We start from the raw sequence: 15,663 nt of genomic DNA, 5'->3' as shown, positions 1-15,663 counted from the left end.
ATCGACTATCCCAAAGCGTTTCCTCCTTTGGTATTTCATTCGGAGAGCATCTTATCACGGAGCTGCACGGGGAACGCTCTGGCCGATTTTATGCTTTCGAAATGGCGCATCGAATTTTACGTGTTTGCGATTTAATATCGAACTGTGCGAAAAGTTCCATCATTAGGAACAATGGTACTTCGATGCAGTTCTGTTATCGTATTATCAAACTCGTGGCATTTTGTTTTCATTTTCGTAACCTCAAACTCTTAACCAATTGCGAATTAATTCAATCATGAATTAATAATTACAGTGTGAATTACTTTCAGCTCTAGCTGTTGGTCTGTTGAAGCCGAGCGTTCCACTAGTCCAAGATGCAAGGAATATCAATTTCTTCAACAGAAGTAAGTTCCATTAATCTGTTTCGTAAGTAATTTAAAGGTCCTGGATTAAGCTCTTGCTAACTCAAACTTGCTTGCCGTTTAGAACCAGCCAGCGCGCTGTGGAAATCCGTCACCAGTGTCAGTAATGCTGGAAAAAAACGAGGCAGAGGCAAGGGTGTACCGAGAATAAAAAACTTGAATAAGGGCCAAATTATAGGAGTTGGAAAGGAAGCAATGATATTCCCAGGACTTAATTCTCCCCTCCTCCAAGGAAATCAGTTGAACAATCCAAATAGAGTTCCCAAACATCCAAACTCTGAAGAGGAATCACAGATACCTAAAATACAGCTTTCACCTTTTAAACGGAATAAGGTTTCACCTTTGGATCGTGGCTGGAGCGGAGGTATAATGGGTGGAAGGAAACTTGGACCACCTGATCCTATCGACGAAGGTTGGCATTCCGATATTTGTATATACATAGTACCTAAAACGTGTACAAAGTATGGTAGAAATAAAAATAATTACAGTTTTTTGTATATCCTGAAATTTTAGAACCTTTCGTCGGTTTTCAAACATGGGTGTTACATTTCCATCAGTGCGCCATAATGACGGGTACGTTCGGCCGCAAAAAGCGAATTACCGTCTATGCCGTAACTGGGAATGGAAATGGTTTGGCAGGGTTTGCTACGGCGCTAAGAGGCGACACTAAAGGAGCCCTCACACTAGCTAGAAACAAAGCTGGACAGAGATTGATGTATTTCGAAAGATACGACAACCACACGAGTAAACAATTTTCATCGTATTAATCCTAGCTGTAAAAATACACGCGATTGAAAACCTTTTCCTTTCAGTACTACACGATTTTTACGCTGAGTTTGGAAGGACGAAAATATTTGCCAAACAAATGCCTAAGGGTTACGGACTCAGATGTCATCGCGTTATCGCAGCGTGTTGCGAGGCAATTGGCATAAAAAATCTGCACGCCAAGATCGAGGGGTCTGTGAATGTTCCGAACGTTATAAAGGCTTTCTTCATTGGCATGTTAAATCAGGTATGTTTATCGCGATCGTCCATCGTCACTGCAATTTTCGAATTGTACGATACATCATGAATATTAACTATAATGTTTTAGAAATCGTATCAAGAGATGGCAGATGAAAAGAAATTGCACGTAGTTCAATTTAAGAAGGAACACGATTATTTTCCCGAGGTACTCGCGTCACCGGAAACGGTGAGGACACCGGCAGAGATCGCGAGTGACGAGATTTTAGATTTCAAGCAGTACCTAATGAACGGACGGTTGATTTTAAACAAGAAGAAGCCTCCTCCGTTTTTCACAAAGCTACCTTCGTACGATATTTATCTGCGTAAAAAAGAACGTAGCAAGGATCAGGACAAAGTAAAAATAAGGTTAAGAGCCGAATACGGAGAACTGTGCAGCTTCCTGACCGAGAAATATCCAGAAGCGAAAATACCTAAATGGGAAAGACACATAAAGAAACTAAAAGAAGAAGAAGAAGAAGCAGCAGAAACAAATTAATATACTTCGCATATAGCAATTATAAACGACTCGTGTACATACACTTTAATATAAAAATCTGAAATCTGGAAGCTCTAAAGCTGATTCAGTCTTTATTATTTATTTTATTTTCCTCGCAACATATTCACGGAAACAATTCCTTACTAATGGTGAGTTAATTATAGTATAATTCTTACTTACATTTTATCAAAAAAACGTTACAGAAGTTTGGAGTTAACAAGGAGTCAATCTCTGTTGCTCTCTTGGTTACTCATCAGGTACAAAAAATAAATATTATGAAATAATTTTCGTCCGTATTCTTTTTACGAAATCCTTTTCGAGAAAATTTAGGCTACTTAAGGCGTCTTATGCTATTTCTCATACAAGTCACTTCTGTCTAACAATTTGTTAAGTTCTTCTTCTGTAAAAACTGCATCAGGGATTATTAGATTATCCAAACTACACGTGTTTTTTTTTTTACGTTAAATTGTTACGAAAACCTGTTTTACGATTTACCTTGATTTTCAGCCGCGACTACTTGACATTCTTTTGACTCCAAAAGCTCCTTTAATCTTAGTAATGATTCCTTATCGAATACGGAGATTTTATCGATCTTAGAAATTACCGCTTTCTCTAGAAAACGTTTCTTTTCCCCGCGAGTAATGATCGATTCATCGATTGTCCCTTTAACGCATAACTTATACACAACCACGGGTCGAACCTGTCCAATTCTGTGGCAACGGGCCATAGCTTGTATATCCATTTGCGGATTCTATAAATGGATTTAGTAATTCTTAACTAGTAATTATTACGAAGTATACATGTCAAAAGTAACATACCCAATCACAGTCATACATAATAACTGTATCCGCTGAAGCAAGATTCAATCCGACTCCGCCTGCTCTTGTAGATATAAGGAACAAGAATAAATCAGGGTTCGTAGTGAAATTCTTAATGTTTTCCTTTCGCACTTCAAGCGGAGTGTTACCATCCAATCTGACGTAATCATAATCACGCAGTGAAAGGTAATCTTCTATCACATCCAATACCATTGTCATAGTGGAGAACAACAAAACTTTATGTCCCTGCTCTTTAAGCTTTGCAAGCATCGCGTCTAATACTAAAAGCTTACCAGACGACTTAATCAAATCATCGTCTATTTTCGGTAAACCACTCGGATCCAACGGACAGTGAACTAAATACGGGTGATTCACAATTTTTTTGTACATTGCCACTGAAACAAAAGGATGTCGATGTAGCAATGAAATATTGTAACAGTTGATACTTTCTACAAGAGAGTGACTTACCTCTATTACCAGATTTAATATTAAGTAAATAATCTCGATTGCGATCTGTGACATCAGTGTATTGTTTCCAAGCAGTCAAATGTGACTTATCCACAGGCTTCTGTTTTCTCCAGAATTCGTTATCTATACTTTCGTCGATTTCCTGAACCAAATCATAAGCGTAGCCTGAAAGATTGGTGTTAAATACATTCCTCATGGTACATCTTCTTTTTGGTCGTTTACCATCCTCTGTGTATATAATTGGCGAATTGTCCATTAAACTCAATTTCTCTATATCGCGATTTAATACCGCCTTATATAAATCGTGTTGGAGTACTGTGAGCGGAGCGTAGACGATCAATTCCTTCTTTGCCGGAACATCTAAACAAACGTCTGATTTTTCGCGCCTCAACATAAACGGTTGCAATATCTCACGCAACGACGATAGTACGTGCTTCTCTTCTTCTTGTTTCAAAAATTTTTTTGTTCCTTCGTCGTATTCGAGTTCCTTAGCATCGAACCACGATTCAAATACAGCTAGATCGTCGAATATTTCGGGCAATAGAAAATTTAACAGCGACCACAGTTCCGCTAAATTGTTCTGTAGCGGTGTGCCGGTTAGCAAAAGTCGATTCATCGATTTGCATTGCTTCAACAACCTGTTTTACAACAACAAATTATAAACAAAAATTGTGAATATCGTTTAAAATATTTTAGACTTTTAATTTTAATAAACTTACGCGACAAGTTGACATTCGTGGTTTTTGATTCTGTGACCTTCGTCGACTATTATATACCTCCAATGTAAAGATCTCATAAAATTTTTTTCAGTTAGTGGCATCTCAAAACTAGTGAGCACAATTGGCATAGTACTATAAGTATTTGTGATTTTATACTTTTGTTTAATTTTTTTTATTATAGAGTATCTTTGATCTATTGTACCATGGAGTAGGAAGACAGGTAACTTTGGAGCAAATCTTTCAAATTCGATCATCCAATTTGGTATAGTTGAAAGAGGTGCAATTATTAAATAAGGGCCATCCTGCTGTTTTTCAATCAGGTGACATATCAAAGCTATCACTTGTATCGTTTTCCCCAGACCCATCTCATCAGCTAAAATACCATTTATACCATTCTCATACAGCACCTGCAGCCATTGCAATCCTTCTTTTTGATAATCTCTTAAAACCCCATTGAAAAACTTTGGTGTCTCTATAGCAGTATTGCAAGCTTCTTGTTTATCATTTTTGGAATCTATAATCAATTCAGACTCAAGGCTCTCGTCATAAGAATTCAATCTATGTTGCTTTGAAACTATTTTCCTTTGCACCTAGCGAATATGTTAACTGTTAGAAAGAAAAACATTGTACAAGTTACATAAAAATTACAACATGAGTATTCTTACATCTACTGATATATAATTTTGTTTATAGATCCTCCTTTTATCTTTTGCCTCTGGTGAAACACCAGCAGCAGCACCAGCCTCTTTCATATGTCTTTTATTAACATTTTTATCGCTATTCTTGGTAGTATCATTAATTTTATTAACAATATATGAAGAATAAAATTTACTTCTGTTCAATAAATGCATTAATCGTTTATATTGTTGTTCTTGTAATTCTCTATTGTACTTTTCCTCTCTTATTTGTTTACTTTCCGATTCAATTTGTCTTTTCCTTCTTTTCACTTCCTGTACATTTTCTTTCAATGGCTCACTACTGAATACTACATCATCCGCAAGATTCTTTGGATTACCTTTCCATAGCCAAAAAAGAAAATCAAAAAATTCAGAAATACCCATCATAATTACTAATTTAATGTGCACCATGCTAGGAATGTTATAATTAATGTGGAACTCAAATCATTATGTTAATGTTTTTCGTAATTAAATGATTAAAAAGGACTAAAAAATTCGATAAAGAAGGATTTGAAGGATGAACTATCGGTCTGATTTTCAATTAACGCGCACGTGCATGTGTGCATGCGCATTTGTTTTATCTCGTACTGATTGTCAATGTCACAGAAACAGGTTACTTTGAGGTCATTTAAAGACAATCATAACTTGGATTACAAACAAATTCGTAAAGAAATAACTACATATTCCTATTAAGCACAACAAACAATGAAAATACTTTCATATTAATTTCCGTTATCAATTCAAGCCAGCGTGTAATTCTTCCATTTTTTCAAAGAAACGTGTATTAAACGAATGTTAATCTAAATAAGTTTGTAAAATTAGTACTAAATCAAATTCTCTTTAATGAAATAGAGATATTCACCTGCGATTAAACTCGTGCCATTAGACAAATTCCCCGTGACATCTATATTTTCCTTCTCCATTTTCTATATAAACAACTTAAATCAATTCTGTCACACCTGTCCACTGAACAACAAATTGAAATATAAAGAAAAGAAACAAAACACGAATGCACAGTGTTCGCGACTAGCCTTTACTGACGAGAACGATCAAGTAAGATCCCGCCAAATGTAAGAGCAAAGCCGGTAAACGCGTATAGAGGGCTTCAAAGTTCAAATCAAAACAGACCGCGCTTTCTACAACGAGCATAAACATGATAAAGAAGCTAGACAGTCAACCTTTAATTTTTCAACACCAACAGCATGATATCTAACTCGATTGCATAATTGCTGAGAATCGTATTGGTTACAAAACTAAATTGATGGACAGAAACCTAGGCTTCGAATAAATCTCAAAGCCAATGTGTTTCTCTCGTCTCCTATTTTGGAAAATTGTGGAAAACATTGAAAAGAGGAAACGAGACGAATTTATTCAATGCCTAAGGTTTTGCCTGATTTTGTCCATCACTGCATCAACTTCAATCTAAAACCCCTACGAAAATGTTGTAAAACTGTTCTTGCAGCTTTCGAATTCAACTGTTTCAGATGATTTCAGATATTTCTAGAAGATGCATTTAAATAAAGAACAATGCAGTATTATCACGGACGAAAGATTATAGATTCATGTACAGTACCGAGACCTAAAAGATACTGGAGTTTCAACTCTGTAGTACTCTATGTACAAGAAACATTTTTTTAAAGCTGATTAAAGCGAAAGGCATGGCGTCGAGGCCGATCTGTCGATCAAACGTTTCGTACGGTTTCGTTTTAAAATAAAAATGTACAAGACTTGATTGATTCTTTACAGAGTTTTCGTAAAACCAACGTTCGATCGATGGAGAATAGCTTCGATTTATATGACGCGATCTAATACGCAAAACAATTTAAGAAACGAGCAATATCTTATCGCCAATAGGTTTTTCTTATCGTCCCTTCGATCAATGCTCGAGAAATCAAAATCAAACATAATATGGCCGATCCGACAATACAAACGTTCTGTTGTCATCATTCTAACAGAACGGATATGGCAATCGTGATAATGCAAGAATTTAACACGGATGCATACAACTCGGTGTGCATGCTCTCTTCTGCTATAGGCATCCTAGGTGCAGTTTATCAAGTAAGTGAAATTTTAATATGTCCAATCATCGCACCGACAGACTAGGAAAGTTCTTTTGCAGATACTACCAAGGGAAACGTCTAGTCTTCCTCACCGATGGCAAAGCTTTTCTTCTTCTAGAGGGAGAGAGATCATTATGTGGCTCGCAACTGCTGACCTCTTGGCATCCCTAGGTGACTCTTACATACTATTTTTTATATACTCTCTTTAAATAGTCACTCTAATTCTGAATATCTACAGTATCTTATTCCTGATTTTCATTGTCTTTTAGGTGTATTTATTAGATCTGCTCTCTGGATGAATTTCAAGTCTATAATGCCAATGGAAGACGATACTTCCAGTGTTGTCTTCTGTGCTCTTTCATCGGTAATATAATTATATTAAATATTAAATTCCAATTACTATATCTTTTGATATGTTAATGCATTCGATACATGCATTTCCAGGCCTGGACACAATACTTTTACATGGCAACATGGATCTGGACACTGTGCTATGCAATAGACATGAAACTCCTCCTTGGTGATCGATCTGGACATCCTACATGCTACCATGCCTTTGCATGGATATGTCCAGCAATTCTGACCACATTTGGTTTGGCAATCTTGTACATACCAAATGCAAAGTTGGTACCCTTAACTTGACAATAGCAATCATTTTGTACAAATTTATTTGACTTATATAATTACTCTTCCAGCTGCCACAATTTAACATCTCTGTCCACTGCCATATTACGTATTCTGCCAAACTATTGTGCTACTTATGTACTATTAACAGTGGTAATGATAGTAAATCCCGTATTGTACTTCGCTTCAACGCGTGACCTTCAAACAGCCGTTAGTTGTAGTTTGGCGCAAATAACGGGCAGAGAAAGGAAACTGGTGCAGACCATAAAACTGAAATTCGCGTTGACTAACGTTGTATATTACTTGTGTTGGTTACCGAATTTAATCAACGGAATATTACTATGGACTTTATGGTTCCAATTACCGATTAAAGCTATCATCACCCTATGGTATATAATGGTATGTATATCTTACAGCATTAACATAGTAAATTCAAAGCACGTATTATTGAACATTCCATTCGCAGGCTGTTACAAATCCTCTGCAAGCGTTCTTTAATGCATTGGTATACAAACGATGGGGCAAAACGGAAAAATTTCGACTCGAATGTTGCCAAATGTTGGGGAGTTTTAACATAAGTCAAATCGGAAAAGGAAACACGGGTATGCGATTAACCGAATCGTCGCCACTGTTAAATCCAAAATATGGCTGCCCGCCGCATACGAGCATAAACGGATCTTCGTCGTTTTAAAGTTATAAATTTATTAACGCGTCAGCCTTTTACTGCCTTACGAAGTTCTTAAGGGAAGTTTATATTTTTATAACCCGCTCAATCGTTCGTTGCAATATGAACACGTTTGACAAGAATAACGCTAGACATTAATATTTACTTATAAGCATTGCATGTATATATACATATATGCATCGAATTGTTTTTTTAACGCTTTACGAATGTATCTGAACGTAGATTCTTCGAGAGATTAGTACGCGGTGGAAAAGCTTTACGCAAGAAGTATTTGTCGTTCTAACTCGAGGTGCTTTTCCGTGTAAGCACGTTTGTTACTTGTTATAGATATAAGAGATTTTATTTTCTACATGTATAAGGAGAACACTTATATACAGTACTATTATTTAATCGATATAACGGATTTTTGTACATCTAATGTTTCTTACGCTGCGATTTTACAATTAATAAATCACAGATGTTCGACGCAAAGCATTCAAATTTTTATAACTGATACCTCGATTTGATAACGTGACAACTCAGCGGCTGATCTTCATCGTTATTGCTAAGGAGCACCTTTGAAACAAAAGTACGTATATCTCGGAAAATAGTGCACGTAGATGCGCTCAATTATTTTTGATTAATAAATTTTTATTCGTACGACATCCCTCCCCTTCTTGATAAAAAAATTCGTATGTACATCCGTATGAATACGAAGACTATATTTTTCGGGCAACGAGTTCTCTCTATGTTAGCACCAAAAGATCTATATCGATACGTAGACTATACGATATAATCCAGAATTCATGCTTATTGCAAGTTAAACTCGAATGTAGAGTATACTTAAGTGTATGCAAAATGTTTCACTCGCATAGATCGCGAAAATACTGTATAACCTGTTGCCACAAGTTCTTTCGCGTTCATGCAAAAAGGAACCGGTGTGTGCACCATTGGACCTGACTACTCGTCACGTCCGACGTGTAAACGTTATCACTTAAATCGTATTCTCAATATACTATGTATCGTTAGTTTCTTTTTAAAAATAGATTCAATTTTAATAAAATAATCTTTCCGTAAAGCTAAATTACTTTACCTAATAGTACTAACTATGTAAGACTGATCGTATATAAAGATTCTTTTGACTATACAGTAACAAAATGAATATTTGTCGTTTCTTTTTTTTTCTTTTTGCGATCCTGTATAGTGAATTATAATAAATACTGCAAAGTTGACATCTAACGTCTGAGTACTTCAAGGAAGGTGAACAGAATATTAACACGAATTCTAAATTACGAATATTTACGATTTCGTCATATCCTCGATCTAATACGTCTAAAGTGCACTTCGTTTGTTAACTTTCGAAACCAGTGAACCACATTCTAAATCACATTCCTCCGCGATATGTTATAAATCTTTTAGTTGTCACACGTAAAACATATGTTTCTAAGTCTTTTTTTTTTTTTTTTGTAGGTTAGAAAACATCGAGAATTGTTAAAGAAGAAAGCGTAAAACTTACTGAGCTACAAAAGTACTTGGCAGTCGAACGATTAAAAAAGTAACACAGCATAACGAACGCAAAGCAATATGCCCGTACGTCCTAATATCATTGCTATAAAAAGACAGTACAATTATATCTTACGACACAGAAGAATATTTGTATAATCTCACGAAAGTAATAAAAGCATGAAATCGTTTCCGTTTATACAGATCGTTATTGTGCTTTTAAGAAGCAGAAGAATTTCGTATTTATACCGATGTAATTTATTTTTTGCAACTAAAAGTCAATTTCAGTGAAATATCCGTTTCAAATGTAAAAGATTTATACATCCTTGCTCGTTAATTCTACGTTGATCATAAGTGTGATCTTATAGTAGACTCAACTTTTAAATGCATGGTTTCGTTCGTGCGTTATGAAAAAGACGCAAAAATATCGGTATGAAAAGTACGAAAAATTTATAAGTGCAGACGAACGTTTCCGTCGGTGATTGAATTTCGTTCTTAAATGTAATAAAATATTTCGTCTCGTTTCTATTCGATTTGGCACTTTGGCAAAATATGATATCGGTCCGTAAACGTTTAAAAAATCATACTTAAAAAAAATATTTACCTTTAAGCATTTAAAGTGCGAAGTATATTATACAAAGAAAGGAAATTGATGTCATCGTACGTAGAGTCTGCCATCAGGACGAAAAATTCGAAGCTCCTAGAGTCAAAGACGTGATCTCGCGAACGATCATCTCGGCGATCTTCCACGCTAACTCTTCTTTCGCCTAATTATATCATTTTGTTACAATTCGAAACAAAGTTATAGAAACGTGCCATGAAACTCACCTTGTCTTGTTCCATATGTACAAGCCTCTTCACAACACGCGTTAATCGAGACTCTAAAATCATTTTTATAAACAAATATCTTGATTCTATTTTTGATTCCGTCTTAAAAGAACTTACCAGATTTTTTCTGAGGATCTGGCTCTATTTCGGTAACGAACCTGCCTAAATTATCGACGTAACCGACGCTCAAACTGAAAAGGAAATGTGTATCGAAACAATTTTTATTAGATAAGATATTTATTTGAAAATTTACCTATATTTATTACGTCTCCATAAGGAATCCGGATCGTAAAGTTGTCTAGTATCGATGTTCATTCCACCGGTAATACTCGATTTGGTATTGGCCGATCTATGTCCTTCGCCCCCTGCCTGCAGGGTATTTTGCATATTAATACTAACAGAACTCACCTCGCTACTACAATCGGAACCTAAAATTGCCAAGATAATTGCTGTTAGATAATTTTAAGTACGACAATTATAACTAATAGCGGAGGACGTACTAAACGGTATACAAACCTGCTCTTTTTATCCTAGGATGTAAACTCGAACACGGACTGCTTTGTATAGTATTGATTAATTCAGATAAGTATTTGTAATACAACTGCGATGATAAGAAAGTGGGTAGATAATGCTGGAAAAAATATAATGTTATCTGAACACAGTGCTATTGTCGTATCAATATTGATCTTTGATATCAAATGTTACCTTATTCAAGAAATTATATACAATTTTACAAGGTTTATCGAAACAGTCGGGTCGTGGTCCTTCTCCGTCTTCGTGGCAAATATTTTGTTCCACTTGGAAACGAATTTTATCGCTAAATCCAAGAGGCATCGTTGCTTGTAAACTAAAATATCTGTAATTGTGCAAATAGCATTAGTTTTTTCATCAAAAAAATTTTTGATTAAACTTCCAGGAATCTCTCAAAATAAATACTTGTCATAAATAATCAGAGCATCCGTTTGTGCTTCTTCGGGGTCTGTAGCATCCTCCTTTTCCAATAAGTTTTGTTTGTAATTGACAGCAGACATCCAGAAATCCAGTAATTCTCGTTTGTTTTCAAGTTCTAAAAACTGGAAGATCAAAGACTTTTAATCGTAAGAATTCAAAATGCTGTTAAGTATGCGCGCAACATTGTTACCTCCATGAAATAAAAGAACGCAGTTTCGTTGTACAATATGTCTGTTAGCTGTACATTACCACTGGTAAGAACATCAATCTGGTGTTTACAATTGAATTCGCTTCTTAAGAAGTCATTAATATGCCTATAAAAACACCATTTTTAAACTTCCATACTCCACTAAAGGATCATAGAATTATTCCACGTGGCTCTCTCATACTCACTCATTCTCTAATATCTTGTATACGATTGTTTGAACAGATAGTAGGCACTGCAACATAGGCTCAATATTTTCGCAAGCAAAAGCTTTCTCTGTTTCTGTCTTCAGCTCTTCCGGAATGTGATTGGTATCCAAGACATCTTTAACGAAATATTTCTTGTAAATTCTTATAGCATCTTGTCTAGTGGTCGTCATGTCGCGTCTCTTGCACGTGTAGTTTGATTGTCGCGTTCTGCTTATCGTTTGACTAGTCTTTGGCATGTCGTTGCAATTTGATTTTGTATTGTTACTATTTACATACTCGTTGATCAATGTATTTTTAGTTTCACAATCATTTGCAGTATCCTGCATTATTTTACAATGAAAATTCTCGTTATCATCCACCGAACTAGAGAGTCTATTAGAATTTTCAATATTCGAAGATTCCACATTTTTCCTATTAATTTCTTGTATGCCGATCGAGCTATACAAACATTCCACTTCGAGCCAGAATTTAATAAGCGCTATACAGTTACGTGTCTCCATAAACTGGATGAAATAACCGAGAGCACCTTTATCCGCAAGGATCTGTGGGAGGGTTTTAGAGAGCTGAGAGCCAAAGGAATACATTTCTTTCGTTTCCCCATTGATAACTTCGTTTTCCTCTTCTTCCTCAAGGCTGTACACTGTACCTGTTGGCGTTCCAACGAACGAACCGCCGTTGAGGACATCTCCAAACGATTTCCCAGAACTTGTCGACTTTGTAGGAGAAGCTTGCAAAGATCTGGGACTGTCTCTTTGCCCTAAAATTAACGAAAATTATTCTCTACATTTAATTTCGTATTAAACATCGTCAAAATTTATAAACTCGAAGAGTTATTCGATTTTGATTGATCGTGTATCGTTCATGCCAACGAGTACGAAACGCAAAATTCGAGGTTGACAGAGGGATAAATATTTTCGTCTTTAGGTTAGGTACGACGCAATCAACAAGAATTTCTATTGATATACGAGATATGAATGGACCAGACGAGAAACGAGCGAGGAATATTTACCAGACTTCTTAAAAAATGGAAACATTGTTCACGTCAGAACGAAACATGATAAGCGACGCTATGTGATGATCGAACGTGGAAATAATGTTTCAAAGGCTGACGCCAATCTCTTCCTGTCGGAAACGAAAATTTATGCGTCGAGCTCCTTTCGGGCACGGTGCTAAACACTGAATTAGGAAAACGACACGATGAACTTCCTCGATCGCGCGCACACACACGACACATGACATTTCACCGAATCGTCATTAATGTCATCGCCGCTCTGTTCAGGATCGCTGCCTCGGTTCGACCGAACATTTCTCTGACATTTACGGATTTACTCTTCCCGGGTAAAAAGTGATCGTGAATCGCAACACTGACGATGTTGGCTCGTTTTAATTGCAATTTATGTTGCTGAAATCATTCGTGTTGTCAAATTATTCACTGTGTTGACGAAATAGGATTATTCTAAGCAGTTTCGTAATCGAGAGGAATGCCTCGGTGCATCCCGTGGTTGCAAATCGTTAGATCGTTGCCATTTGAACAGAGAATGTTACGAATGAAATTTGTAAGAGATCGTGAAGGTGAAGGGATATTGGGAATTAGAGGATTTTCGTAGGGTGGTGGAAACATCGATGGAATATTGATTTTCTGTTATCCTCAACAATGAATCTGAATCTATACGAGAATTTACGAATAGGTTTGAGTAGGTTTGAAGCACGAGCCAAATGCCAGGGACTCCCCTCTCCAACGGAGAAGAATGTCTTCGAGATGCGCGCTTGCGAGAACTCGACGTTTAATAGAAGCTGTTAGATTTTCTTTTATATCTTTTATATCTAGATTTTCTTTAATATCTAACAAAATCAGATATATAACTGTACCATTTCTGTTCGATTAAAAAACGATATTCTACAGGATATAGAGAGGAAAATCTATCACGATACTCATCAATCCTAGAGCTTCCATTAAATAAACAAGATCCTAGAATCCCTCTTGAAAGAGAAAGATCTACCACGAAACTGAATCCCAGAGCTCCCGTATTAAAGGACTTGCTGAATCCTCCTCCATTATCCAAACTCCAGCATCGTACGAACCCAGAGTCAGAATCATGTCAGAGACCATGTCAGATCGTCAGAGGATCCTTCTTAGGCAGCAATGATCACTTCTGTGACAGAATTTCTGTCTCAGGTACAGAGTTTAATTAGCAATTCGAGTCCCTGTTCGGGTTCTCTGTTCACCACCAAGAAACGTAACTCCAGGAACATGATGTCCCATGTCCACCACGAATCCTTCAATTCTCACGGTTCATTCGAATTGTCCTCGCGTCGTGATTGCATTTAAATCAGAATTCATCGAGAAACGCGTGTCTCCATGTATATCAGTACACGACGGGGCCAATGTCCGGGCAGTGCGCTCGAGGCACCCGTGACCGTTCGACGAGAAAGAATACCGGTTTCTCAGGCGTGCTGACCACTATATCAAGGAAGAGCATCGTGGATACACCGCCTCTCACCTGGACCCGCTCAGTGTGAGTCCTGTCGACGATCCTCGCTCATTTTTCCAATATCTCGCCGCGGAAGGTGTACGGATCCGCCGTCATGCTACCACGTCGCGTCCTCCTCGTCCTGGTTCACCTCGTGGCGGGCTGTCTGTCTCTGCCAGCGAGCTACGATCAACGACAAACAGGCAACGTGAACGTCCAGGTCGAACTGAAGGACGTGCAAGTCCTGGCGGTGCTGAACACGGAGTTGCTCGACGATTACACGGTAACGCCGACCGTCGTCCACGGTTCCGAGTGTCTGGCGGTTAAGTAGGATCGATAAGACCAGATAAAACGCGATAACGAAAAGTATTATTCTCGACGATTCTTATCTTCCGCGCGAAGGTATAGGAGATGCTCTTCTGGCATGTTTGTGTCGCGGTAGACGCGTTTTGTCGTGTGCGAGCTACCTCAGGGTGGGGATAGCTGTCGAGATGCTCTAGTAATTAATATTAATGCTCAGATTCTAGATTAATGAAGCATATCGCGATCGTGGGTTGCAGGAATACGACTACTTCTACGACTACGCCGATTTCACGCTGAAACCCATCGTCAAACCCACTAGTACCTCCTCAACGACTGAGTCTACTACTCCAGTGTCCTCTTCGACAACCCAACAGGCTAATGTCTCAGGGACACCATCCGATTCCGTTCAGAACTCTACTCCAAGCGAATCCTCGAATGTTTCCGCGGTTGAGGACTCGAGTCTGGAAACCGACGAACCTCAAAACGATAATTCTACCTCGACGGTGGATTTATCGGATGAGAACTCGACTCCAGTTGCCGAAACTAGCGGAAATTCGACCTTGGATGACACTCCGGCGCCTTTGTCGTTGGAGAAACCAGACGATTCGATTAACGGGACCCTAAAGACCAGGGTCAACGACAAGACTGGGAACACGTTCGAGAGCGACGAAGATCCGACGCCAGAGAACGCTGGAGTGGTCGTGGATCATCTCATGAAGAGACTGGCCAGGAGACGGTGTCGATCTGGATACTCGCCCGATGGGAAGGGTCGTTGTCGTCGACTGGGACAACAACGATTGTCATTCATACCGTGAGTATCGATCCTTAATGTTCAGAGACAGGGTCTAAAATTTCTTGTGTATCTAGAAATCGATTCAATCTCTGTTTAACCAAAGAGGTTAAATTGGTAGCATTTCCGATTGTTTCTTTCGCAGTCTGGCGATGCAGCTGGCGCCAAAACTTCTGAACGACTTGACGCGCAGCGCGAAGAATCTGGAACAGGAGGAAGTTCACTGGATGCGCTTGAACTGAAACGTGCCATGAATTATTTACGCGAACGCCTGCACGGAATCGTATACGCAATTGTATTAGGTTGTCCCAAAAGTTTCTTCCATTTCATTAATATAAGTAATACATATACAATATTTGATCTCTGATATTACATTATTGAATCGAGTACTATTCATGTTGCTCCATTACTGTTACAACATCTAAGAAATTAGAGTGTTTAGATAACATAAACCATATAAAATAACTGAGT

General features: G+C 37.7%; 5 protein-coding genes across 8 annotated transcripts; 3 read left to right on the top strand and 2 right to left on the bottom strand.

The window, feature by feature from the left end:
- The first annotated feature begins 14 nt into the window (after positions 1–14).
- Positions 15–1,986, top strand: LOC128894045 (28S ribosomal protein S5, mitochondrial). Its single transcript, XM_054155452.1, has 6 exons — positions 15–174; positions 309–383; positions 466–813; positions 915–1,145; positions 1,214–1,413; positions 1,495–1,986. The coding sequence occupies exons 1-6, from the start codon at positions 102–104 to the stop codon at positions 1,900–1,902; spliced, it is 1,335 nt and encodes a 444-aa protein (XP_054011427.1). The 5' UTR covers positions 15–101; the 3' UTR covers positions 1,903–1,986.
- A 185-nt stretch (positions 1,987–2,171) lies between these two features.
- Positions 2,172–7,380, bottom strand: LOC128894041 (lymphocyte-specific helicase-like). Of its 2 annotated transcripts, none has more exons than XM_054155445.1 (8): positions 7,258–7,380; positions 5,447–5,550; positions 4,573–4,922; positions 3,908–4,497; positions 3,189–3,826; positions 2,721–3,115; positions 2,398–2,653; positions 2,172–2,311 (listed from the first exon to the last, which is right to left on the bottom strand). In XM_054155445.1, the coding sequence occupies exons 2-8, from the start codon at positions 5,505–5,507 to the stop codon at positions 2,253–2,255; spliced, it is 2,349 nt and encodes a 782-aa protein (XP_054011420.1). In that variant the 5' UTR covers positions 5,508–5,550; positions 7,258–7,380; the 3' UTR covers positions 2,172–2,252. The 2 variants fall into 2 exon arrangements, with proteins under 2 accessions (XP_054011420.1, XP_054011421.1); XM_054155446.1 differs by lacking the exon at positions 7,258–7,380 and having other exon boundaries at positions 3,189–3,353; positions 3,411–3,826; positions 5,447–5,666.
- On the top strand, positions 6,235–8,173 carry LOC128894049 (G-protein coupled receptor 143-like). The gene is made up of 6 exons (XM_054155458.1): positions 6,235–6,642; positions 6,704–6,815; positions 6,914–7,008; positions 7,089–7,267; positions 7,340–7,667; positions 7,735–8,173. The coding sequence occupies exons 1-6, from the start codon at positions 6,493–6,495 to the stop codon at positions 7,957–7,959; spliced, it is 1,089 nt and encodes a 362-aa protein (XP_054011433.1). The 5' UTR covers positions 6,235–6,492; the 3' UTR covers positions 7,960–8,173.
- A 1,206-nt stretch (positions 8,174–9,379) lies between these two features.
- On the bottom strand, positions 9,380–14,269 carry LOC128894043 (A-kinase anchor protein 10, mitochondrial). Of its 3 annotated transcripts, XR_008461448.1 has the most exons (11): positions 12,638–14,107; positions 11,608–12,385; positions 11,405–11,528; positions 11,200–11,336; positions 10,969–11,119; positions 10,780–10,894; positions 10,517–10,691; positions 10,381–10,454; positions 10,264–10,316; positions 10,040–10,202; positions 9,380–9,541 (listed from the first exon to the last, which is right to left on the bottom strand). XR_008461448.1 is itself a non-coding variant. In XM_054155450.1 (10 exons), exons 2-10 carry the CDS (start codon positions 12,210–12,212, stop codon positions 10,113–10,115), a joined length of 1,524 nt encoding a protein of 507 aa, XP_054011425.1. In that variant the 5' UTR covers positions 12,213–12,385; positions 14,130–14,269; the 3' UTR covers positions 9,380–10,112. The 3 variants fall into 3 exon arrangements, 2 of the variants coding, with proteins under 2 accessions (XP_054011425.1, XP_054011423.1); XM_054155450.1 differs by lacking the exon at positions 12,638–14,107 and adding an exon at positions 14,130–14,269 and having other exon boundaries at positions 9,380–10,202; XM_054155448.1 differs by having other exon boundaries at positions 9,380–10,202.
- On the top strand, positions 14,131–15,617 carry LOC128894051 (uncharacterized). Its single transcript, XM_054155460.1, has 3 exons — positions 14,131–14,382; positions 14,660–15,213; positions 15,338–15,617. Exons 1-3 carry the CDS (start codon positions 14,215–14,217, stop codon positions 15,432–15,434), a joined length of 819 nt encoding a protein of 272 aa, XP_054011435.1. The 5' UTR covers positions 14,131–14,214; the 3' UTR covers positions 15,435–15,617.
- The last annotated feature ends 46 nt before the right edge of the window (positions 15,618–15,663 follow it).

The sequence above is a fragment of the Hylaeus anthracinus genome, unplaced genomic scaffold (assembly GCF_026225885.1).
Source record: "Hylaeus anthracinus isolate JK02 unplaced genomic scaffold, UHH_iyHylAnth1.0_haploid 3, whole genome shotgun sequence".
NCBI lineage: Eukaryota > Metazoa > Arthropoda > Insecta > Hymenoptera > Colletidae > Hylaeus > Hylaeus anthracinus.
This window is presented reverse-complemented; position numbering and strand designations above follow the sequence as displayed.